Source organism: Phocoena phocoena, chromosome 12, assembly GCF_963924675.1.
Source record: "Phocoena phocoena chromosome 12, mPhoPho1.1, whole genome shotgun sequence".
Classification (NCBI taxonomy): domain Eukaryota; kingdom Metazoa; phylum Chordata; class Mammalia; order Artiodactyla; family Phocoenidae; genus Phocoena; species Phocoena phocoena.
In genome coordinates this window covers 14832958-14859690 of record NC_089230.1, presented here as the reverse complement: position 1 = coordinate 14859690, position 26733 = coordinate 14832958, and the positions used below count along the sequence as shown (strand labels likewise).

At 43.7% G+C, this 26733-nt stretch overlaps 1 protein-coding gene across 1 annotated transcript in view; it reads left to right on the top strand.

Annotated features, from left to right (window-relative positions):
- Positions 1-25738, top strand: part of MTHFD1L (methylenetetrahydrofolate dehydrogenase (NADP+ dependent) 1 like) — a 195346-nt gene extending 169608 nt beyond the window's left edge. Inside the window, exons 27-28 of the mRNA XM_065889148.1 lie at positions 18164-18284; positions 25375-25738. Of these exons, the coding sequence (XP_065745220.1) occupies positions 18164-18253 (90 nt within the window). The 3' untranslated portion in view covers positions 18254-18284; positions 25375-25738. The remainder of the gene's footprint in view (positions 1-18163; positions 18285-25374) is intronic.
- The last annotated feature ends 995 nt before the right edge of the window (positions 25739-26733 follow it).

The window sequence follows — 26733 nt, the reverse complement described above, 5'->3', positions numbered from 1 at the left end:
ATGCTAATAAACATGCAACACAATTCCAGTTAACTCCATTGGCAAGAGAGGAGGCTTTGGGTAAACAAACCAAAGTAACAGCTAGAATTCAGATCTGATAACTGTGTTTTGATTAAGTCAAAAGATGGCAAAAGGGCTTCCCTGGTGGCGCAGTGGTTGAGAGTCCTTCTGCCGATGCAGGGGACACGGGTTTGTGCCCCGGTCCGGGAAGATCCCACATGCCGCGGAGCGGCTGGGCCCGTGAGCCATGGCCGCTGGGCCTGCGCGTCCGGAGCCTGTGCTCCGCAACGGGAGAGGCCACAACAGTGAGAGGCCCGTGTACCGCAAAAAAAAAAAGATGGCAAAAGATCGTTTTTGCTGCTCCTCCTACTGCAGCAACAGAGGCTCGCCTCCCCAAACACACCCAAGTGGAAACAACACATTGTGATTCTGTGGGGACCTGGTGCATTTTGCCCAGTGACCCATCAAGAGGAACTTGAGCCAAGATCTTACCAGTGATGGAAATGGAGACACCTTAGGGTTTTCCAGTGTCGTTTTTCACTTTTTCTTCTTCGATATGGTTATTAACGCTACCAGATATTTCAAATCCTGAAGTATTTTCTTGTGGCTCCAAGTAGCTGCTACGGGTTAGGTTCTTGAACTGAGGGTCCAGTTACAACATCCATATGCTTCCCAGCCCACTCTCTGACCTTCATTCCTTTTCAGTACTTTTTCACACTTGAAATGTTTCCATCCACTAATCCCAGGAGACTCAATATTCTGAATACTCAGCCCAGTTATTTTTTTTTCAATAAAATAGAAATTAAGCTTGATATGGATTGCATAAATTTTTTAGGTTAAAAATCCTTTACTCACAACTTAAGACAGTTAATCTTGACAGCATATAAATGCTAAAAATTTAAAAACTTCCTTAGGTAAGCCAGGACCTTACCATTTCCTCCTGCACTTAGTGGTGTCAACAATGATGCATTTGCAGGAGGGATCGTCAGTGGCCTTAAGAATAATATCAATACTTGTCCACAGCCTTATTTCTTTTGAACTCAGCTCCGTTTCTCTGAAGCACTGATCACAGTATCCAGCTTTGATTCCTTTCGTGTGGACTTCTGCCAGTTTGCCTGATTTCATTAAGTTTTTGGAAAGGGCTAAAACTATGGTATCGTTTCATTGCAATCCTTACATCAATCATAATTTGGGATGGTCTTTGGTGAAAGATGAGGAATTCAGACTGGGAGGCTGGAGCAGGCTGGTCTAGTGGTGAGGGGCTGGGGTACGGGGAATAATGATTGCATGTTCCAACTCCAGGCACCTCTACCTCAGGGTTTTTTAGTTGTGGCTTCACTCCAAAATGATTGCAGTTATAAGGCCCATACTCAGGTATATAGAAACCATGCAATTTTTTAAAAAAAATTTTAATGAAGTATAGTTGATGTACAATGTTAGTTTCAGGTGTACAGCACAGTGATTCAGTTATATATAGATATATAGAGAGAGAGATTATATATATTCTTTTCCCATACAGATTATTACAAAATATTGAGATATTGAGTGTAGTTCTCTGTGCTATACAGTAGGCCCTTCTTGGTTATCTCTTTTATATATAGTAGTGTGTATATGTTAATCCCAACCTCCTAATTTATGAAATCATGCCTTTTTTTTTTTTTTCGGGCGGGGGGCTGTGTTGGGTCTTCGTTGCAGTGCACGGGCTTCTCCTTGCGGTGGCTTCTCTTGTTGCAGAGCACGGGCTGAAGGCACACAGGGTTCATTAGTTGTGACTCGCGGGCTCTAGAATGCAGGCTCAGTACTTGTGGTACACAGGCTTAGTTGCTCCATGGCATGTGGGGTCTTCCCAGACCAGGGATCAAACCAGTGTCCCCTGCACTGGCAGACGGATTCTTCCCTGTGCCACCAGGGAAGTCCATGCCATTTTTAATTAGGCACTTATCCTCTCTCTCTCTCTCTCTCTTTTTTTTTTTTTTGAATGGGGACCCCCCTGATCTTCCAGGTTTACAGCCAGGAACGGTAAGGTATAGCCAAGGATAAACAGGTTACTCCCTTGCTGACTTGATAGGCCAGAGGACTTTTAGATGATGGCTGTTCATCACAAAAGCTAAATACCATAAATTCTAGCTTACTCCGTGTTTTTTTCCCTTTACTACTCTTCACCCTTGACCAAATTTTCCATTGTCTTGTTTTCCTGTTGCAATCCTCTCCCGCGGATTTATAACTTTTCATCTTAGGAAAGTGCCCCTCCCCGCCTTCCCCCCCATTATTAGCTAAACCACTTTGCTCTGGCAACTTTATTTTGTCCAGTGGGCCTCAGTGTTTCTTTTCTAAGAGTGTCCCTCTTAAGGGCCCTCTGGTGACCCTCTCGTCTCAGAGCCCATCTGGGCCTTCGGTGCCACTTGCCCAGCAATCCACATTAGCAGGGCCAGGTGTAAAAGGACATCAGCAAGTACTAGATCACCCTAGCTACCATTTCAGAGTTCTCAGATCATTGATTCCTCAACAAGTCTCATCGATACATTGAACATGCCATAGAACCTGTGTTTTCTCTTGCAGTGCATAGTAGAACACTACCTCTTAAAAAAAAAAATCAGTGATACACAGAGGACCTGGTTGGTCAGTAAGAGTTCATCCTTTCAGCCTTCAGATGACCCACAGATAGATAGGCTTCCCACCTCTAACCCAAGTGGAACAGAAGGTTTTGCCCTCTGGTGCAACATGTCACATCTCTAAGAACTCAGGTGTTTTCCCAATCAAAGAAAATTAGACTTCAGGGAAGCCCCCTGGGGTTCCAGTGGTTAGGACTCAGCATTTGACTGCTGTGGGCCCGGGTTCAATCCCTGGTCGAGGAACTAAGATCCCGCAAGGCCACATGGCACAGCCAGAAAGAGAAAAAGAAAAGAAAATTAGACTTCAAGTAAAACGTTTATCTAGAATCTACAAATTAGGTGTTAGGAATTTTATTCTGCAAATGAGAACTCCATGAATTAAAATCTTTGAAGTAGATTCTAAGTAAAAAATACTATAAATTAACATCCTCCCACTAAGCATCTTTTAAACTGAGAATGACTGTCCCCCAGCAGTCTCCCAAAACATTGAGAATATGCCAGGTTAGTGCCCTTGACCTTTCACTTTTAGAAAATGTGTGTCCTGTTGAACCAGTAATCTAGATTCAAACACCATCACCCGCCTCTGTCTTTTCAGTTGACACCTCCACTTTACTAGTTATAAAATGTTTTTGGTGTCTTTAGGGAAAGTTAAAGAATACCCACAATCAAATTCTTCATCTCTCTTGGTTTTCATTAAATCCTTTTGTCTGTGACATTGTCTTTTAAAACAGAGATCAACAAACATTTTCTGTAAAGGGCCAGATAGTAAATATTTTAGGTGTTGCAGCCCAAACAGCCTCTGTCCTCACTACTCAACTCTGCTCTTATAGTACAAAAGCAATCACAGACGATATACAAATGAGTGTTGCTGTGTTCCAATAAAACTTTATTTATAAAACTAGACAGCTGGCCTGATGTATGGTGTATGGGCTATAGTTTTCCAACCTGTGATTTAGAAGAAAGGAGAGGTCCATGAAATTTCATGTTTGGGTAATAAGGCACACAGAACTGTCTCAGGACCGCCTAACCTCTTTCCCATTGGGAACTGTTTTGGGTTTCCCAGTGTCCCTAAGCACTGGTGTGAATGAAATGAAAAGGGCTGAGATGCTGTTCCCTGAGGCAGATAGCCAGCCCTATTCCTTTCCCCCATGGAAATCCCCACGGGCTGCAGGGAGGGGAAACAGCTGGTCTGGGAGCACCCAACGAGCCCCAGTTTATAGAGGGAATTCAAAGCCCTGCTTTAGGTCACTTTGCTTCAACTCTGAAATATAACAACATATGAAATATAAATATTATTTGTAGACTTGCCACGTCTAGTAGACGTATGTACTTGAAATTAAATTTTCATAGAAAATTACATCGTGATAGGTAGAATGGTTGTGGGGGTGGGGATAGAAGGTGGAGGAAGTAGAAATTGGAAGGTGAGATTGTAGTCAGAAAGGGACACCACACAAAGCTGGCAGACGTGTGGTACTGACAGAACTGTTTTCGGGTGTAAAGTGCATCCACATTGATGCTTCGTGTTATTTATGTGCAAGTACATGAAAAATTCAGGCTTTATTGGCTTGGTTCCTGTGGGAAAATAGCTGATGGGCTGATGGTATCACTCTCCTTCAACACGCTAGAGAATTACTCAGACAATCGTCAGATGCCTGGGCCACATATTTGTTTGAAAATGTGCCATCATGGGAAGCTTTCATTCACCAAGGTCACTGAGAGGGCAGCAGAGGGAGGCCTACTGAACTTCAAATGGTTCTTGCCGCTTGTGTCAGTAGCAAAGCAACGAAGGAAGGATCTGACTTGCCAAAAGAAGAAAAGTTCAGAGAAAACTGACTTTGTTTTTTTTGTTGTTGTTTTTTTTTGTGGTACGCGGGCCTCTCACTGCTGTGGCCTCTCCTGTTGCGGAGCACAGGCTCCGGACGCGCAGGCCCAGCGGCCATGGCTCACGGGCCCAGCCGCTCCGCAGCATGTGGGATCTTCCCCGACTGGGGCACGAACCCGCGTCCCCTGCATCGGCAGGCGGACTCTCAAACACTGTGCCACCAGGGAAGCCCACTGACTTTGTTTTGATTGAGAAAAGCAGATAGCTGAGCAGCAAGTATTCTCTTTTGTATTCCTGTTTTTCAGTTTATAAACATAAACAAAATGTGTATTACCTTATTCCTAGTCATTTCTACAATTTCTCTATTTTTTTCTATTAGTATAATTTTATTCTTGGACTACTTATCTTAAAATCAAATTCTGTCATTATATGTAATAATATGTTTCCAATAACCTTGCTCTTTAATTAGGTACACTGAGTGGTGTCACCTTTTAAACCTCCATCAAAGGGAACAGTGCATAGCTCCCACACAGGGCCAAGAAGGTCTTGCCTCAGTAGTAGGGGAAAAATTAATCCTAGACTAAACACAGTTCTGGTCCCACCCAACAAAGCTTTAAAAGAAAAACCCCCCAAAATCAAGTTGTTCCCAAGTAACCAAACTGTATCCCAGGACAGAGTATAAAAATATTTATAAATACAAAAAATACAGTATGAAAAAAGATAAGATGTCTGACATCCAATTCAAAATTAGCAGGCATGTAAACAAGTAGGAAAATACAAACTATAGGGCTTCCCTGGTGGCGCAGTGGTTGAGAGTCTACCTGCCGATGCAGGGGACATGGGTTCGTGCCCCGGTCTAGGAAGATCCCACATGCCGCAGAGCGGCTGGGCCCGTGAGCCATAGCCGCTGAGCCTGCGCATCCAGAGCCTGTGTTCCGCAACGGGAGAGGCCACAACAGTGAGAGGCCCACGTACCACACACAAAAAAAAACAATACAACCTATAATGAAAAAGATCAACCAAAATTAATGCTTAAATGACACAGATAATAGCATTAGGAGATAGGGACATTAAAACAGTTATGAGTTGTGTTTTGTTTTGTTTTTTGTGGTAATCACAGCCATATCAGTAATCACATTAAATGTAAATGGTCTAAATATCCAAATTAAAAGACAGAGATTGTCAGATTGGCTAAAAACGCAAGATCCAGCTATATGCTGCCAACAAGTAACCCACTTTAAATATAAAGACATTAGTAGGTTAAAGGAAACAGGCTGGGAAAATGCTAATAGCGATCAAAAGAAAGCTGGCTTGGTGTCAAAATAGAACTAGAGCAAATAATATTAACAATGATAAAGAGGGTTGTTTCATATTTTTAAAGAGGCCATTTCATCTGGACATAACAATCCTAAGTGTTTATGCATCTAATAACAAACCTTCAACATAGATGAAGGAAAACTGCAAGGAAAAATAGATAAAGACAGAAATATAGTAAGAGATTTTAAAACCCTTCTCAGAACAAATAAACAGAAAGTTAATAAGGATATTAGAAGACTTGAACAGCACTATAATCCAACTTGACCTAACTGGATTTAAAGAACACTCTACCTGACAATAGCAGAATATACACGTCCTTTTCAAATGCAAACAGAATATTTGCCAAATAGATCATATTCTGGGCCACAAATTAATTTTCAGTAAATGTTGAAGGATTCAAATCATACAAAATATCTTCTTTAACCATAGTGGAATTAAATTAGAGATCAACACTGAAAGACATTTGGAAAAACCCCAAATATTTGGAAACTAAATAAGCCACAGAAAAAGAGAAAACATTTGCAGATCATCTATCTGATGAGGACTTGTATATGGGTAATAAATACATGAAAATATGCTTATCATCATTAGTCATTAGGGAAATGTAAGTTAAAACCATAATGGGATACCACTGTATAGCTATTAGAATACCTAAAATTAAAAAGACTGACCATACCAGATGTTAGTGGGGATGTGAAAACAATTGAAGGCTAAACATGCACCTACCGTAAGACCAAGCCATTCCATTCCTAAGTGTTTACTCAAGAGAAATGAAATATATGTCCATATTAAGTTCTGTACATGAATGTTCAGAGCAGCTTGTTTCGTAATAGCATAGAAGAAACTTTACACTTGAACACATGCAGCTTATCGTATGCCACGCTTCTAAATAATTCACTCTGTTTTTAAAATAAAGTTGCTGAAAGTAGAAAAACGAGAAAAAAATTTTAAAGAGAAAGTTAAGTCCATTAATTTTTAAATTTATTTTTTTTTTATTTTTGCTGTGTTGGGTCTTCGTTTCTGTGCGAGGGCTTTCTCCAGTTGTGGAGAGCGGGGGGCCACTCTTCATCGCGATGCGCAGGCCTCTCACTGTCACGGCCTCTCCCATTGCGGAGCACAGGCTCCAGACGCGCAGGCTCAGTAGTTGTGGCTCACGGGCTTAGGTGCTCCGCGGCATGTGGGATCTTCCCAGACCAGGGCTCGAACCCGTGTCCCCTGCTTTGGCAGGCAGATTCTCAACCGCTGCGCCACCAGGGAAGCCCCAAGTCCATTAATTTTTAAAAAAATTTTCTATGCTGCGTAACAAATTAGCCAGAAATTTAGCAGCTTTATAATAACACCAAACCCAGCTTAGCTAAGTTGCCTGCTTCAGGCTGTAGTACTGCCATCAGCTAGGGCTCCAGTCTCATGTGAGGCCAGGGATCCTCTTCCAGGCTCACAGGGTTGTTGGCAGATTTCAGTTCCTTGCAGCTGTAGGACTGAAGGCCCAGCCTTTTGCTGGCTGTCAGCTGGAGGCTACACTTAAGTCTCAGAGGCTACATGTGGTTTTTACCACCTGGCCTTCTTAGACCCTCTCATGGCATGGCAGTTTATCAGAAGCCAGCACAGGGGAAAGTTGAATCTGGTAAGACGGCAGGACCCCGTCACTTTTGCCATGTTCTCCTGGTTAGAAGTAAGTCACAGGTCTCACCTGCACTCAAGGAGGGGGAGTTACTGGGAGTCACCCTAGTGTGTATAAACCACAATACGGTACAGCACATGGAAACAGAGACAACAGAAAGGAGTCTCCAGGATCATGGCAAAGGGAGATGCCACCATCAGCTGTTTAGTAGGCCTACAGGATGAAGGGCGCCCGCAGGATGGCCGCGAGGATGGCTAGTCTCGTGCGTGGGCATATGAAGGGATGACCAAGACTGTCAGAGTGCATTAGTGCATGAATGATAGGCCTATAGAAAGCTAAACTAATGAAGATACAAAACAGTTATTAACTCTAGGAGAAACAGGAGTTGTACAAGAATGAGAATGTAATCAGAATATGTATGATGGCCCTCCTGTGAATAATATTTACATTGTCGTAATAAATCCTGATCGGACCAAAAGTAATGACAGCTCTTTATTTGAGAGATGGAAAGTGGAGGTGGGGGAGCATGGGTAGTAGGATGTCAAAGAGCTAAATCCTCATCTTCTGTGTTAGAAAGCCAATAGATAGCATCTGAAGTTATAAATCAAGAAAGAGCAGTGATGATGAAAAGAAAGAGCTGAGGGGCCTTTCTCACCTTCTGAGATGGCCCACACTCTGTCCTGTGGAGTGTGTTTCTCTCTAAATAAATCCACTTCTTACCTATCACTCTGTCTCTCACTGAATTCGTTCTGCGATGAGACATCAAGAACCTGAGCTTCATTAAGTCCTGAAACCAGGTAAGGTCATGGGGGCCGAAGGCTCCCAGTTCTGCTTCATAAGTAAAGGTTAGCCAGAAGCGCTCAACCACCAGATCAACTGGAACCTAAGGAATGACGATGTTGACCTTCTCTGATTCTTGTGATGTCAATCAAGTTTGGACTCAGTCGATGTCCCAAGCCCCTTCATGAATATGCATGTACGCTTACCTTAAGACTTCCCGGTTTTGCTGTTGGGGAGACACTGCTTTGGAAAAGATCCCCGGTGTTGTCCTTACTTGCTGCAAGTAATAAATCCTTTCTTCCCCCCGAAAAAAAAGAAAGAGCTGAGAATTGATAGTGGTTGCCTCTGAGGAGCTGGAATACAGCTGGGGTGGGGCAGCAGTGGACAGGGAACTGTCATTTTTTTATAGTATGCCTTGAGGGACAATGTGACCTTTTAAGCCACGTACATGATTTACTTTGATAAAAATTAGATTTACAAAATAGAAATCCATCATGTTGCTCTCTTGATGTTTCTCCTTACTTTTAACACATGCTGTGTGTTTGTGAGAAACAGAAAGAGAGCAAGGTACATGATTTATGAGTGATTTCAAGATACTTGGTCCACAGTTTTCTTTTTCTCCCACTGCATTAATCCAGAGGAAGCAGGTCTGACAGCTGCAGCATCCCTGCCGTGTTGGGGAAGCGGGGTGAAGAAGGGGAAAACGCGGGAGGGACAGCGGTGTGCTCACCTCCCAGGCAGGATCTCTACCCGCCAAGTCCTTTAATTATCGTCTGCCCTTGCAGTGAGAAAAGGCGTTCTGTTTAGGGAAGCTTTTGCAAGTAGCCCAGTTAGGACTCTTTCTGTCCAGGAATTGCAGAAAGGTAAAGTGGGGAAAACATGTTTTGTGGATATTCATGGAAGTATGTAGAGGGAAGGAAATAGCCACATAAGTACGACGTGTTCATTTGCTAGGCCTGCCATAGTAATGTACCGTGGACTGGACTGCTCAAACAGCAGGTTTATTTTCTCAAAGTTCTGGAGACCAGAAGACCAAGACCAAGGTGTCAGCAGGGTGGGTTTCTCCTGAGGCCTTTCTTCTGTGCCCGTGCATCTCTGGGCTGTTCCTCTTAGAGGGACACCAGCCCTACTGGATAAAGGTCCCACCCTTATGACCTCATGTTGGAGGTTGGGGCTTGAACATATAGATTTGGTGGGGGAGGGGGGGACAGAGTTCAGTCCATAACATACTGTAAATCACTTACAGACCCAATCTGAGGTCCTGAGCATTCAGCTGGGATCTGGTCTGAACCACCTAAAGGAAAAAAAGAAAAAAGAGAGAGAGAGATGGCAGAACAGTATAGGCCTCTAGTATTTAACATAGTTAAGTTAGGAGGCAAGGTGGTCATGAATTCTTTCCTAATTCAGTTTCCTGGTCAAGCCTTGGCTGGCCAAGTGTCCGGTTGGTAAACATTAGATGAGATAAGTCCTCCCCTCCCCCCTCAGGCCCCCCCCCCCCCCCCCCCCCCGCTCCCCCAGACCACTCCTTTGCCTCTGTCCCAAGAGAGCCATAAAGGGGACATTAAAATAATGGATACAATTTCCCTCTGTCTTGTTCTGTTTTCCGCTGCTGCAGCAGCTTATTATCTCTGGGGAGGAGCTTTGCCGGGGTTGGAGGAGGGGCAGGGGGGAAGACAAGGGAAATGCTAAATTACATGGGCAGCTGTGTCTTCTGTAACAAGCTCCTCCGTGGAGAAAAGGACCAGCTCAGCTAAGTAAAGGCAGTTTTCGTGACCTCCCCGCCCCCCCCTCCGCCCCACCCGCCTCCTTCTCTTCCCTTCCCCTTCATCTTCTCTCTTCTTCCAGGAGTTACAGAATAATGACTTAATTGCTAATAGGATCTTGGGATAAAACGCACGCCCGGAACATCACAGTTCATTTTCAGAAGATGAGCTTCTCAGAAACCAGAATTTGATTGCTTGATATTGAGTTTCCAAACAATGAAACGTTATAAAATTGGTCTGTTTTGCCAAGGCTGGCGGGGTTCTCCTGGCATGCCACCTGTCCATCGAAAGGCTGGAGAGGAAACACTGCAAAAGTTCAGGCAGAGAGGAGCGGTGTGTAAAGAATTGAATTTGTGCTTCTCTTCACAGCATCTTCTCTGGCCTACGCAGAAAGAGTAATCCCCTCTTCCTAAAGACTGAACTCAGTTTAAAATCATACTTGTTTTTAGCTCACCACACTTTGAAGGTTTCTCTCTTAAAATAACATTTGTCATCAGTCAGAGGCCCCTGATTACTTGATCCTTAGGTCTTGGTTATTGGGTGTAGCGTCAGATTGGATCGTCATTAGTAGGAACAACAGAAAGGGGCTCTTTTAAATTGTTTATAGAGCAGGAAAAATTAGGGGGAAATCTCAGAACTAATGAACCTTTTTTCTTATAAAAGAAACATATAATTATTCACAGTTCAGATTTGTTTTCAAGTCTCCTTTTTCTGTGTCTATCATAAATAACAGCACTATACTTCATAGAGACGATTATAGTTGTACCTTCTATGATAAAATAACAATTGTATCCATTGTCTATTACACACTAAACTAGGGTCCTTTCTTTATCCCATTTTAATTTTGAAATAGAGCCTATAACATAGATCTGTTTATATTCATAGTGTATTTCCAAGTACAGAACCAAGACTCAGTGACGTAACTTACCCAGGTCCACTGGCAGTACAGGAACGGGGCCCTTCCCCTCACCCCTCAGAGCCACCTGGGTTACTGCTGCCCGTCAGACTTCGGTTACCTCTTCCAGCCTTTGTGCTCGACGTTCCCATTCCTAATTGGTCCAGGGAAAGTCACACAACTGTCTTGAGGCCACTTCCACACCTCTCAGTGGGGCTACGCAGACCTCTCCCACCTCACCTGTCTCACAGGGCTGTTGGCAGCCTCAGCTGTGGTCCTTATGGTGAAATGAGGAGAGATGGGGAAGAATCTCCACCGCTCCCCAATGGAAATGGAAGAGTGAGATGTGAACAGTGTAATACCTGTGTAGATATGACCTTTATCTATCATTTTGGCAACGGGTAAGATCAAAGCATATGATGAATGAATAAGAACAAAGTAAGTGAGAGAGGAACCAATTGGTTGGTAAACAGTAGCAATGTTTAACAGTCATAAGGTATTATTTTACTCACTGCTGACTACTGTGACTAAGATGTCATTTGGAAGATACCACCCCGGGTGTAAGCTGTGTAACATTTTCTTGCATAAATATTCAAGTTTAAAAGGAATCAAGACTAAAATTGTAAAGTAAATGAAGTTTCTTTACAATTCATATAAATTTATTGACACAAATATTGTAGCCGAAATCTCAGTAGTTTGATAGGACATGTATTCCCATTGCAAAGGCAGCTCGTAACATTTCTTTGTGCAGTTGCAGCACACATGTTGCCACCGAGGGGCAGCGACACTAAATGCCATGATGTAAGGGAGGCAGTGGCAGTAGGGTTCAGTGGTTAGAGCTAGGACTTCGGGGTCACACTATCTGCTTTTGAATTCCAGCTCAACCAGCTGTTAGCCGTGTGATTTGTGTTATTATGCTTTTCCTCGTCTTGTTTTCCTAATCTGTAAATTGGGGATAATGAAACTGTAATAACATGCACCTTGTGGAATTGTTGGAATTAAATGAGATACAGAGCATGGAAAGCACTTAGCAGAGTCCCAGAGGTACTACCACTGGGTACCAAACTATTGTTTTGAAAATTGGTAAATAAAGGAATCAGGGGGGGAAAAATGAGTCACTGAAGAGGACGTTCTTTCTGGCACTGGATAGCACAGGGTGTGGCTATGATGTGGCCTGGAGCTGCCCACACAGAGAAGAAAGCCTGGGGATGAAGCCAACACCAAGAGGACAATAGAGAGAAGCCCTGGGGCTGCATTATGCCACCTCTGGTCTTCCAGGCACGGAAACAGGAAGGACAGCGTCTTACTGAGCAAGCCAGCATGGGGCTTTCCTGGCAAGCATAGTTGAAAGCTGACTAAGGATACGGTCCTTAAAATCAACAAAAAAAGAAAAATAAATTATTTGGTGGGGGAAAGATGCACTCAAATGCCGAGTGGTCTTTGAACTGAAAGCTCTTAATCCGTCGTAATATTTGAGATGCATGAAACGTGCTGAACTTCTTCGTTTCCTTTGTCAACATCCAGTAGGTCAGACGCCCTGCTCGCATTTATTTTTCTTTTCTTCTAAGGAACTCTCCCTAATCTCTCATTTTCCAAAAGGCAGGGCGCATTGACTTTACAGTTGATCCTTGAAGAACAGGGGTTAGAACAGGGCGGGTCCACTTCTATACAGATTTTTTTCAATCTAAATATGACAGTAGTATTTCAGTCTCAACAATCCACAGTCTGCACTGGTTGAATCTGCGGATAGGGAGGAACCTCGGCTACCAAGGGCCAACTATAAATTATCCTTGGATTTTCAACCCTGCTGGGTATCAGTGCCCCTAACCCCACGTGGTTCAAGGGTCAACTGTAGAATGTGTTGGCAACAACTCTTCCTGGGTCTCCCCACTCCAGCCACATTCCTTTGTTTAGAAATTACCCCAGTTGCCTCTTTTAAGCTTTACTCTCCCTGAGAATCAGATTTCAGAATTGCACATGTGGAATTTTCCAGTTTCTGTACGTAACTACATAAATACATGTTATATAGTCACGTGGCTTATATAAGAATAGGACATTTCTTGGGAGTTTGCACAAGACATTGTTTACAGGGGTCACCTCCAGGAAACAGTATTAGGAGAGCAAGACTTGGCTTTTTAGTTCTATTATTTATTACTTCTCAGTTGAAAGTATTTTCTTTTTGAAAGTGTTTTTTGTTGAAAGTAAGTTTTTTCTAACTAATGGAAAAGTTAGTTTGGAACAGGCTTCTTACCACTAAGAGTTATAGTTTGCTTTACAAAAGAAGAGAGAAATAACTGTACTTGCTCAGTCTTTTATTCAGCGCCATTGAAATAAATTGGAATAGTCGGAGCTCCGTAATACTGCTCCAATGTGAGCACGATAGAGTCATCTTTACAGTGATTGAACTTGACTTCCATCTTCGAAAGTCAGACGTTAAGAATTTATTATGTTCATTCTTTTTATATGAAAAGCAAAGAATGAAAAAGATTTTCTTTTAACTGAAAAGTAAAAAGTGACTCGACTCAAATGATCTACTTAATGGTCTGTCCCTTTGGAAGCAGGGACCAGGTCCTGGTCACCTTGGTATCCCCATAGTGAGTGCTCAGCAAAGGACTGTGGGTTGAATAAAGCCTCACTGTCCGTTCGCACAGGAACAGGCACTCGCTGGCCACCAGGAAAGATAACAGGCACTCTGATAGGACACGCCCCCAAACACCGAGAGCATCCCTGGCAGTCACGGGACGTGCAGGTGAATGTTACCTAACCCAGAAAGAAATCCCAGAGCCTCCATCACCACTAAGTCAAGCAAGTGGAATCCCAGTGGTGGCAGCACTGTTTTCCTTATCATGATTTTTTTTTTTTTTTTTTTTTGGTACGCGGGCCTCTCACTGCTGTGGCCTCTCCCGTTGCGGAGCACAGGCTCCGGACGCGCAGGCTCAGCGACCAAGGCTCACGGGCCCAGCCGCTCCGCGGCATGTGGGATCTTCCCGGACCGGGGCACGAACCCGTGTCCCCTGCATCGGCAGGCGGACTCTCCACCACTGCGCCACCAGGGAAGCCCTATCATGATTTTTAATACCTCTCTTCTTTCCTTTCGCTTGATGTTTATACCGGCCATTTTTCCTCTTGCATCATCTTAGTTTAATTAACTAAATGACCATTACATGTAAACAGTTCTGTCCCTCATGTCCAAAGAAGAGGGAGAAGGGAAGAGAAAAAAAATCCAGTCCTTGGGCTTCCCGAGGCATTGTACTTATAATTCAGAAAATACTTTTGCTCAGGAGTTTAAATGTTTGAGTTATTATTTCATCAAAAAGAATCTTTTTATTTAAATTACATCATCGTGTAGTTAACCATTGTAGTCTCTTTGGTGGTTCTTTTTTTTTTGAGGCATGCGGGATCTTCCGTTGCGGTGCATGGGCTCTTCCTTGCAGCGCCCGGGCTTCTCTCTAGTTGTGGTGTGCGGGTTTTCTCTCTCTAGTTGCGGCACACAGGCTCCAGGGCTCGTGGGCTCTGTAGTGTGGCACACGGGCGTAGTTGCCCCGCAGCATATGGGATCTTAGTTCCCTGACCAGGGATCGAACCCGCATCCCCTGCATTGGAAGGGGGATTCTTTACCACTGGACCACCAGGGAAGTCCCTTTTTTGGTTGTTCTTAAATTTTTGGAACAAGATGATGGGTGTTCGGCCATATTGGTGGAGGAAAGAAATGTATAGAAGGGATTCCCTTTCAGATCATAAACTGAAGGAATAGTGAGTTCAAATGCTTATTTCTTTTCTGAATTACAACAAATCTGAATGATTTATCCAGTAGGAAAAAGCAGTCGATTTAGGGAGAAGTCAGAAAAGAAATTATTTCACAAACACAACAAAATTAACTACAACGATATTTTGGTTAAGTGGTAAGTATGATACTATCACTTTATGAAACAGATTTTTAGGTAATTTTTCTACTCATTCTAAGAGTGTTTTACTACTGAATGACAAGTTTTAGGTGTATGACTATTTTCTCTTTGCTGGTGTTAATGAATGTTTATAAAGGCTATTCCTATAACTCGTCGTTTCTCCAAAATAAGCTTAACCCGAAATCAAAGTTTTGGAAGATTCATTGTAGGTAAAATTAGGCGCATGAAGGGCAAAAGCCCATGCTTTTCAGCCTTTGTAAAAGAATCCATTAATGCAGCATGACAAGTAAGTACGATTTAGTGGCCTCTCATTATTTCAAGCAGGAGGCCTTCTTCAAGGGCACACAAACAAGTCAACACAGATCACCACTGACCCCAGGCGTGGGCCCAGAGGTCAACTGCCAAGGGCTGTCCGAATTCTTTTTTCCTGCAGTGCTCTGCTGACTCTTGTCTGGGGGCTCCAATCCTTTGGTAACAGAGTGTTTTTTATTGGGAGAGAATCTGATGTGAATGTGTAAGGTCTTGTTAACATAATTCCATACTGTGTCTGCTCAGCAGGACTTTTATTCTAAACATAGATGGACTGGAGGTGGCTTTGTCTCCAGGGCTGGGAGTTCCCCAGCTCTGCACACTCCACATTGCTTCCTGGTCAGTTGTTGCTCATCCCGAATAAGTAGGGATTCTTGAAACTGACGATTGCATCATTGGAAAGGAGCATGGGAGTCTTCTGATTGATCTCATTTTTCTCCCATTTGAGAGAAGTAAGTTGAAAATAGAGGAAAGACGTTTCATACTCCCTGGCATTTAATATCTAGGCTACTTAGAAAAGCTCCCCGTTTTGTGACAGTATCAGAATGACCCCAAGATGCATGCGCTGAGTCAGGAAGCGTGCGAATCACACTGCCTTTGTCGGTCTTGGTCTTGCACCAGCTAAAAGTGAATGGTGGAAAGCTGAATTTTCATGTCTGTTAAAAAAGCTTGTAAACAAGCAGGCGGTGCAACTGTGTTATCCACAATAGAAGCTTCCATTATAACTTTGCTCAGATGAACCCAAATGCACCGCCTTCAGGGTTCTTCCTGGGTTTTCTCACCTCATGTGGATTTAGATATGATCTGCCTCATTCTGGATTCTGCCCTGGAGTGAATAGTGTTGCAGCCTCAGAAGCAGCAGCAGACAAGTCTGGGTAGCATCCTCACCCCGATCCCTTCGACCTAGAGAGTTATTTTAAATTAGAGACGGAGCAGCTTCACTGTGGCTGAATGCGGTCACTCGGTCCTTAAACTGTAAAACGCTGGTTCCTTTTTCCAAATCCATATCCCCACACAGATTATAAAGGCATCTTAAAATGCTCATGTCAGAACGCAGTTAGGTAGGAAAATTGTTGTAGAGTAACTGGTATGAGTTTTGTAGCCCAGGAAACTGGAAAAAATATGAACAGTTCCCACCGATGTCCTTTGTGTTTGATGTTTCAGGGCTAAAACGTTAAGCGTGGGTTTCTTTCTGGGGTCTCCTAGGAGCAGCGACTGTAGTAACCAGAGAAAAATGTTACCCCCCTGCTAGGAACAGAACCCTCAGGAGAAGTAGCCATCCACATACCTGAAGTTTTAAAGTACAGGAAATCCCCACCTACAAGCATGTTGTGCGCCAGAACTTTATCTGTAGTTCACTGCTCGAAACCCAGAGCACAGAAAATCCTGAAGACATGCTATCAGTGGTGCCTGTATTCCAGGCAGGCCTCAGAAGCCTTTTTAGCCCATAATATACTAAAGGGCAATCCTGTGCAATCAGCAAGACAGGAGCTGGCCACCGTGTACCACAGTGTTTATGTGTCTGGCCACGTGGACCCACCTCACTCACACTCTCATAGCCCAGGTGGTTATGAGGCCGCAGGTGCACGGGTTTCCTCCTCGACCTGAGCTCGGGCCGGGAAGAAGTAGCAGCACTTGGTCAGGGGTGAAAGGGCTTTCTTCTCCCCTTCCTCCCCAGCACCTCACCCCCTTCCCCAGGAGCTCCCTTTCCCGGGGCTAAAGGGAGTGGGGGGAGGCATCCTAGGCCATATTGACTAAGCCGGGGCTTCTCAGATGGAGACGTGCACACAGATCTCCTGGGGATGTGCTGAAATTGTAGATTCTGATTCAGTGGGCCGCAGGTGGGCCCTGAGATCCTGAGTTTCCCACAAGCTCCTGGGTGATACCGATGCCCCTGGTCCACAGACCCCAGTCTGAGTCGCGAGAGTCTGTCAGCATCATAGGGGGGAAGAGTGGGCGTCAGAGAAATCCTGTCCCTACAAAAAAGGACCTTGAGAGTGAGAGACCGGAGATCTGTGACAGAGGCCTTATCTGGGTTCCTTTGGTGTTGAGAACTTCCAGGCTGGTGAGAAGAGGTGGGAATACTAAAATCGATAAAGAGCAGCTCATCCAAAATCCTCACACTCCGGGTTCTAGACCCGTGTTTAGTGTGTCAGCATCACCAGGGGACACCGGCCAGCTTCCCCAGCTCGTCACCGGGGGTCTCTGGTGCAGGTGGACAAAGCGCTTTTTGCAAAACCGATCTAGACGCAATGCAGCAAAGCAGTGAGAAGCACAGGCCTGGTTTTAATTCTGTCTCCACCACTGACCAGCTGTGTACCCTTGAGCCCATGCCTTTGTGCCTAAATGTCCTCTGTCCTCATCAGTAAAGTGAGGCTAAAATGAGTGCCTACCTCTAAGGGTGATGGGGAACTCAAGTTATTATCTATGTAAAATTCTGAGTATAGAGTGCCCAAACTGTGGTGGAGGCAGCAGTGGTGGTGGTGGTTATATGAGTAGTTTGAGATTACAGATGTGGAGTCCAGTTTCCCATTTTGCTGTTTATTACCTGTGTGGCCTTGGGCAAATGACTTAACACCTCTAAACCTCCATTTCCTTCCTTGTAACATGGAAACGATAAAAGTATCTACCTCATTGAGTTTGGGGGACGATGCAAAAAAAAGCATTTACACAGTGCCTAGCACATAGTAGGTTCTCAATAAACAACAGTTACTGCTAGTAAAGTAGGCCAGCTGTCTGGAGAACAGGAGTTTTCAAACTGTGCTCCAAGAGTTGAAGATTTTACCGAAATGTGTCTTGGGGGTTATTCATTATTCATTCCTTCCACACCCATTGTCCCCTTCAGCCAGAAGGGCTTATCTTTGTTGGGCTTCAGCATTAAGATTTGACTTAGTAAAAAGAGTTTGAAAATCACTGTTTTGGAGCTATGGTATGCTGTGGGACCATGGAGGGATTTCATTTCCTTAAACAAAGATTGGAATAACAGATGGTGAATTTAAAAATATACATGTATATATAACCCAAAGTTACATGAGGCTGAATTGAATTATATAGTTAATTTATGTCGTTAGATGTACAGTGTCCGGCGTGATCCCCTTGCAGCACTGGCTAATATATAATCTTTTGTCCTCTCCCCCAGATGAGCACCATGCCAGGACTGCCGACTCGGCCCTGCTTCTATGACATCGATCTTGATACGGAAACAGAGCAAGTTAAAGGCTTGTTCTAAGTGAACAGGATTTTCACAGGACTCAATTCAGGTAGGCTATTGTGCTTTTTACTTTTTCTTTCTTTCTTTTTTCCCTAGTTCAAATCTCTTTTAGTTTTATTTTGTTTGGTTTTTCTGATATTTATTACAGAAATGGTCTGATAAGTAATTTCCTCACTTGGTTACTGTGAATTCCTACCAGGTTACAGCCATGCCCTGGGTCGCTCCTGGGTGTGGATATGCAGTGAGATGGTCAGGTCCTTGGTGTGCCTGGACCCGATTCCAGTGAAAGTCAGTCACACCGTCTCTGAATATAGATTTGTTTTAAGGCATCTCTTGCTATAACAAAGGAGCCCTGTAAATTCATTATTCTTTTTCGAGAATTAAAACTAACGTCTTCTGTCATTAACTATACCAGCTATACCTTCATCCCACGTATCTCTTGGTACAGAGTTAGAATCATGTGATAGAGGACTCCAGTATGCTCATTTCCTGGGGCTGCCATAACAGTGTCACAACTGGGCAGCTTAAACAACAGACATTTGTTCTCCCACAGTTCTGGAGGCCAGAAGTCCAAAGTCAAGGTGTCATCCGGGCTATGCACTCTCTGAGATTCTGGCAGAATCCCTCCTGGCCTCTTCCTAACTCCTGGTGGTGCCCATTGATCCTTGACATTCCTCTGTCTCCCTGTGTGTCTCTGTCTTCCTTAAAGGACACCAGTTGCATTGAATTGCGGCCCACCTTATTGACCTCTTCTTAACTTGATTATATCTGCAAAGACCCTATTTCCAGTTAAGGTCACTCTCAGAGGTACTAGGGGTCAGGACTTCAACGTACCTTTTGGGGACACAATCTAACCCATAACACTGTCGCACAACAGGGGGATTGGGCTCTCATACCACTGGAAAGATTCATAGAGATGGGACAGATCGTCTAACTCCAAGGGCCCTGTGAGTCACAGGAAGGACAGGGCAGCAGAAATTAGAGCCCTTGATGATTCAGGGTCTGCTCAGTGTAAGAGGGTTGGGCTTGTCTTGGCGCTGGCTTAGGCGGCCCACAGCGGGGGGCCTTTGGTCTCATTCACGTCTGTGCCTCGGTCCTGCAGCCGCAGGCACACCTGCTGGCTTCTGTCCCAGCTTCCCATCACGAAGAAAAAGGACTACCCCCCCCCCACCCCCCGCAACCCTCCTCCCTGGGAAACTCCCTATCAGAAGTCTCAGAGACTTGGAGCTGCTTTTCCCTATCCCATATATCAGACAATTCCTCACCATATTCTCAAGACGCATTCCTTCCCCATAAACACCCCCATTCCTTCTTCCTACTGCCTCCTGCTCCGGTTCCTTAGCCCAGCACCCATCCCTCTTGCCAGTACATTCTGGACCTTCCAGATGAGCTTGCTTGACCTAAAGGCCCTCCTTTCCAGTTGTCCCTGAGTTACGCCCTAAGCCAAGCATACAGGACTCCCATTTGTTTGTCTATCAGTAGTGAACATGGGGAGATTTTTTTTTTTTTTTTTTTTTTGCAAGTCTTTGTTACTAAAACACTGAAGACTTAGGCTCTGATGAGGAAGGTAAGAGACACATTAATACAAGTTGTGGGATTGTTCAGTTTGGGTTGTGTGTGTGGTGTTTGGTGGTGTTTGTATGCGTTTTTTGCTGATGAGTGGGAGCTGTATTTAGTTTTAACCACAATCACATTTCAAATCTTTTGTCATGTCTGAAAAAGAAAACTCCAGAAAATGAACTAATGGAGACTAACTTAACAGGGAAGCCCATAAACTTGACCTTTGATAACAGAGTTATTTTGGTCTTTCGATATGACTGTGCATGTGTGTGTGTGTGTGTGTGTGAATGTCTTGGGTTTCCCAGCCCGGCCTTGGGAAAATCACAATATCATTCCTCTTAAACTTTGAGTTGACCCCTGTCCAGACTAATTTCCCTTGTCATGTCAACCCATTATGCTACATTTCCGCCACTTGTCATTTTTCTCCAGAACAAGTGTGTGTAATTCTGTCATCTCTCTCAGATAGATGAGTATTTTTCCAGCCTTTTGGTCCATTTTTATTTGCTCTCCAAATAGGTCATATAAATGCGTTTATGCCTTAATTATTGCAGTTGGGGCTCAGGTAATGCCGGGTGGCGTGTCCTTAGCTTTACCAGTACCTACATCTAAATCCTTGTGTTCAAGTTCTCTGACAAGTATCCCTCTGGACTGAGCAGGGGGACCTCCAGTGGTTGAGACTGCACACTTCCACTGCGGGGGGCATGGGTCCGACCCCTGGTCGGGGAACTAAGGTCCCACATGTTGCTGGGTGCGGCCAAAAGAAAAAAGAATTAAAAACAAAGACTGAGCAGGGGTTGGGGGTCAAGACACTTGGCTTTGGGGATTCCCTCTAAGCACCTCCTGTGGGCCGTCACTGCACCCCTTGCAGGCAGGGGTTGTCCTGTCCCCGGTGGTCACAAGAGGGGGTAGCTGAGGGATGGCCCTGATCCACCAGATAGCAGAGGAATAATACTGCCTTTCCACTACTCAGCCCTGCCTCTCGTTCCGTAGCTGTAGCAGGAAATGCTTTGCCATCCACGGTCACATGTCACGCTGGCCTCAGATTTCAGAACTGCGGAAACTCTGGCCCAGAGACATCAACAGCTTGCCCGAGTTGCACAGCTGATAAGTACAAAAGCCAAGACTCAACCCAGATCTGCTTACTCTCGGTCTCACCCCATCCTTTCTTTCCTAAACCAAAAGATTTTCACGGGGTAAATGAACTTTGGCCCATTCTGGAAGATGATAACCAGCTCTTTGAACAGACCCATAATTTGGGGATAACCCGGCGATTTTTTTTTAATAACAAAAGATAATTGAGTATTAAAAGCTATGACTTTGTCAAAATTCTTTTCAGTCAGACTATACTAGAGCTATCTCTTACTTAAGTCTCTCATTGAATGTCATTTTCCCACTCAATTATCCAGGGTTCTTTCTTCTGTGTGAATTGCCAAACCTTGTTCTAGGCTTGGTAGGCAGTGTTTCAAAACCCCATCACTTGACCCTGCTTGAATAATCGCAGACCATCTAGTGCTGTAAGAGAAAACCACTGTCCAAAGCAAACATTCCCTCTCGGGTATCCTTCAGAATAATGATCCCGCAGACATTCTTCCTGCTTCCTGTCCCCTCTCACATACGGCAGGCAGGGACCACTCCTACTAACAGTCACAGGTCTGTGGCTATTAAAAATGCACAAAATACAAATGTTAAAGCTTGGATGATAGCTCAGACAGATTTGAGCATCAGGAGAGGAAATGTCCGGTGGGCTGCTTGGCACACATCGTGGTCAGGCTCCAGCTCTTTCTCTGGACTCAGCTGCAGGGCATCACCCTCCTTACTCCTTGCAGAATGTGTTGCAGACGTGAGGAGTCGCACATGGAAGAAGCCACTCGGTTGAGGGCTGCTGTCTTTCCTTCCACTTCCCCACCTTCCCTGCTTATCTCACCCTCTAGGAAACGGTATGAGCGGGAGGTGCCAGGGAATCACCAGAATTTGAGCTCTTGCTGCTTTTTTCCAAAGCTTCCCTGTCGTGCTTTTGCTATTGTTAGACTAAGGGCATGATTCATTCTTTTGGATGTTACCAAACAGAACTAATTAAAATGAGTTGTTTGTCCCAGTGAAACTGATCCTGTGACATTACTGGTCAGTCTTTTGTTTGAAGATAATTGGATTTGGAGGTTTCATTCCCCACCCCCCCACACACTTTGGGTTTCTCATTTTGAAGCTTCATCATATTTCTGGGCCTTGGCAGGATTCAAATGAACTCAAGAAAGCCTGGCAGATTTCCTGAAGGATTCAGACACTCCCTTACTTTGTTCTGATGTGCAAAGTTGTGGTTAGTATGGAATCAAATTGACTCTGGCCCTGCTATAATTGTTTTTCTTGAATTGCACACGCAAAAAGGAGTATAATACCAGCTCATTTCTTCCCTAAACTTCCTGTTGAGCCGAAATTTTCAGTGATATTTAATAATTATAAATTAATCTCCAGACGCTGCTTGTGGACAGAGCCTCTTATCCCCAGGTTGTAAACCAGAGTTTCAGGGTTTCCTGGGGGAGCTCCAGGGCTCTCTGATTTTAATTTTGAAACTCTGTCTTTTCAAGAAGCAGCTCAAAAATTGTTCATCACCGTTGTGCTTCAAGAAAAAGTCCTCAGTTCCTCACCCCAAGCTATCCTTGGGACAGAGGGAGCCCCCCTTTTCCCACTCCCAGGCAGGAACCAAAATAGGCTGGTAGCCCAAGCTACTTAAATAAACGATTGTGATAATTAAATCTAAAATGGAATCTTTAACATCTCTAAGAGATGGTGATAATTAAATCTCCATTATCTAACTAAAATGGAATGTTTTGAGGCTTAACGGTTGTGAAATTCTTAATTAATTCCCTTTTAAAAGAAACTTCCCAAGAGGCAGTGGATCTAATCATCTTATACTTTTTTTTTTAAATAAAGCAAGAAAAATAATATTTCATCAAACTCTGGGAAAATATGAATTTTCTAATAACTCTAAATTTACACATGGTTAATATAATATATAAGAAATTATAGGTCAATGAGAAAAGCTTGGATGCGCTTTTGGAAAAGCCTGGAGAAAAGCTTCAGTTATGTCATTAGTTATAACCTACCAGTTGGTTTGAAAAAATTAGAACTTGCAAGGTAAGGTGAAAGTTTTAACCAAATGCTATGAACTTGAAATTTTCTCCATTTTGCAGAAGCCATTTTTTATCAGACATTCAAACGGGTTAATAAGCACCCAGTGACTATCATACAGCTTCACTAATAAGAGAAATAAATAGACTTACTTCTCCTCAATTCAAAAGCAAATCTCAAAAAAAAAAAATTCATGATATAAATGATTCTAAATTATTCACTTTTCAGGTTTTAAAAAAATTGTCAAAATATGTCGCCATCAACTTTACAAATACTACTGAGGTTGACTTGGTTTTTACTTTAAAGTCACTTTCAGGGGCTTCCCTGGTGGCACAGTGGTTAAGAATCCGCCTGCCAATGCAGGGGGCATGGGTTCGAGCTCTGGTCCGGGACGATCCCACATGCCACAGAGTAACGAAGCCCGCGAGCCACAACTACTGAAGCCGACACGCCTAGAGCCCGTGCTCTGCCATAAGAGAAGCCACCGCAATGAAAAGCCCACGCACCGCAGTGAAGAGAGTAGCACCCGCTCACCGCAACTAGAGAAAGCCCACGCGCAGCAATGAACACCCAATGCAGCCAAAAATAAATAAATAAAATAAATAAATTTATAATAAATAATAAAGTAACTTTGGTAGCGTATTTATCTTTAACCTCTGTTATTCAACAGTGGGAACCAAAACAAGATGGTTGTCAGCACAGGGAAGCCAAGAACCAAGTGCCATTACCAATAATTAACATAAGGGTAAATACAATGAAATTGTCTTAGTTTAATAAATAGGAGAGAACTCCCCTTATGGGTGTGTGTGTGTGTGTGTTTTATCCCCATGGCTGCTATAACAAATCACTTGGTGGTTTAAAATACCAGAAATTGATTCTTTCACAGTTCTAGAGGCTAGAAGTCTGAAATCAGTATTAGCAGGCTGAAATCAAGGTGCCAGCAGGCCACACTCCCTCCAGAAGCTCCAGGGGAGACTCCTTTCCTTGCCTTCTCCAGATTCTAGCTGCTGCCAGCAGCCCTTGACTTGTGGCCACGTCACTCCAGTCTCTGCCTCTGGTCATTCACGTTGCTTGGGCACTTTGTAATTTCTTATTATTCACATACCATGATTGGATGTCTTATATATTCTATCTTCCAAAAGATATAACACTAAATCAAATTAAAAAAAATTTTTCCCCACTGAATAAACAATGAACAACTGATTCATTTGCACCTTCGCTATTGTGTTTCTGATTTTTTTTTCATTTATATTCAGACTTTCTATACCTTTACCAACCCTTTGAGTTTTCTGAAAATATGGAAACACAGACTCTAAGCCTCTTTAACTATAAAAACTTGATACCGAGGTCATGTGGTCAATCCACGGGTCTTCCACCGAGCCCAGCCTCGTCTCTCCCACCTTCCCTCCCCAGTAGTCACTGTGCCTCGTATCTAGGGTCACCAGAGCCACCGACAGGAGGCTGGCGCGTCACTGAGAGGAGGGGCAAGGTCTGCACCAGGCAGACCTCCCTTCCTAACGTCAAAGATATTTTCTTTTTGTTAATGTTTACTATGCTTGTGATGCTTCTGTTTTCTGTTTACTTCCCTGATTTGAACCAGACATCAGGGGAGTATTTGAAACTCCTAGTCCCCTGCCTTCGTCACCGTCTTCTGTTCTGAAGCTAATAAAGCATCCCTTCTGGCTCCAGACCCTGCCCTCATCCGTGGGAGGCTGGCTCGCTGTATTCCAGCCGAGTTTGAACTCTTGGCCGAGGAGATAAATTCCTCCTTGTATAAATTCAGATCAAAGGCCAAGTGCTTGTATTTTACATTTCTCCTGATGAATTTTTTTTTTTTTTTTTTGGTACTTAGGTGTTTTGTTTGCTTTTTTCTTTTTAAAATGTAGCTTGATCACTTCTTTTTCTAAAAAGATTGCAGAATTCACAGTGACAGAGAGTCTTAGTACCCTTTGCGGGAAAACAACAAAGCTTAAACAATAATAAGAAATTCCAGATCCACTCACTTCCATTCTTGTCCTAAATGCATTTTTCAGACCTTGCTCTCTGTGCCTGCTATAAAAGAGAAACTGAAATCCAAGGCAACAGGCTTGCTAATCTAAAATCCTGGATGTTCTCACTTGACAGGATCCTGGAAACTTGTAGACTCCAAATTTAGAAGTCATGGAATTTCAGCCACGGTCCCCAAGCAAAATCTTTTAGGAAATTCAGAACTGCTGCCTGCCGTGTCCATGCTGGCTCGGTCCCAAGTGGTGCAGAATCGGATTCTCCACTGCTCATAAGTAAAAAGATTCCAAGCAATGATCCCAGCCTTGTCTTGTGAATAGCATCACTTGTCTGCTCTTATATTTTCTTGTGGTCTCCAGCTTTAGAGCTATAATATATGAACAGTTTGACACCAGAGGAAAAAAGCTGTTCTTAAACCACCGAAATATTTTTCTTTTCCTGTTTTTCAGGCTCCACAAACACAAACTACTCCTTTTGCCTTTTTGCTGCAGTTGGAGAAGAAAGTGAATTTGAAATAGGCTCTTACGCAATGCTGGGGAAATGGTGAAATAGGCCGAAGATTTATTCTTCGTTCAAGATGAATTCTGTTTGTAACAGAGTGCAGTGTTCAGGAAAAGGACCTCCACCAAGTCTGAAAGAAACTATTTTCTGTTTCCGCAGAGTTTACATTATTTCCCACTGCTTACACTTTAGAATGTTTATTTTATGGGGACTGGGGGATTAAAAGAGTGTGAACTAAAAGGTAACATTTTCCACGATGGAGTTTTCTATATTGTCTTTGAACTGAAAATAAACATGTATGTAGAAAACCAACCAGCAAGCTTTCAGTGCCAGATAAGACTCGCTGACTGCTCTCTAGAGGTAGCTTTTCATGGTGGGGTTGTTACCTGACACTGATTTCCTGGAAAATTGTGAATGCAACTGAGAGCTTTATAAACATAACAAGGAAAAAATAACAGACAGAGAAACATCAGGTCAGTTGTGAAATCTTCTGACTGCTGGAAAGTGGCAATATCCTTTGGAACAAAATACATTTTATATCCAGAACTACTTTTCAGTGCCAGGGAAGTTTACATCACTTACCTAGAAACTGATGGGTTTATGCTAGTTTCTTCCACTGATGAATGAATCTCAATGGCCATTAAGCTCTCACAGGCCCATAGGGCAAGAGAAGTGACCCTTAAAGGTCGGGTGTTTGGCAAATGTTTTTTCATTTTTCCAGCCCTTAAATTGTTCCTGACCCTCTCTTGTTTCCATTTTTTCCCTACAATAATATAAAATTACATAAAAGTTAAGACAAAACCAAGGATTCAGGAACAAACAAGCAGTGATTGTCCTCTAAGCAGTATCAGTAAAGTAGTCACCATAAATATCTTAAATGTCCCCCAGGCACATCCTGCAAAAGCCCTTGCCATGTTCTTGTACGGCACCCTCAGTGACCCCGCTTGTTAGCTGCTCTGCCCATAATGTATCTTTATGTACAGTTTAATTTGTTCCAAAACACTGTTTAATAAGTAAAAAGCCTCCCCACGCAAAGACTGTCCTGAGAATAATTTTGCTTCATGTTTCTGTTCGTTTGTTTGTTTTTTGCGGTACGCGGGCCTCTCACTGTTGTGGCCTCTCCCGTCGCGGAGCACAGGCTCCGGACGCCCAGGCTCAGCGGCCACGGCTCACGGGCCCAGCCGCTCCGCGGCGTGTGGGATCTTCCCGGACCGGGGCAGGAACCCGTGTCCCCTGCATTGGCAGGTGGACTCTCACCCACTGCGCCACCAGGGAAGCCCTGCTTCATGTTTCTGAAGTGTCACAGT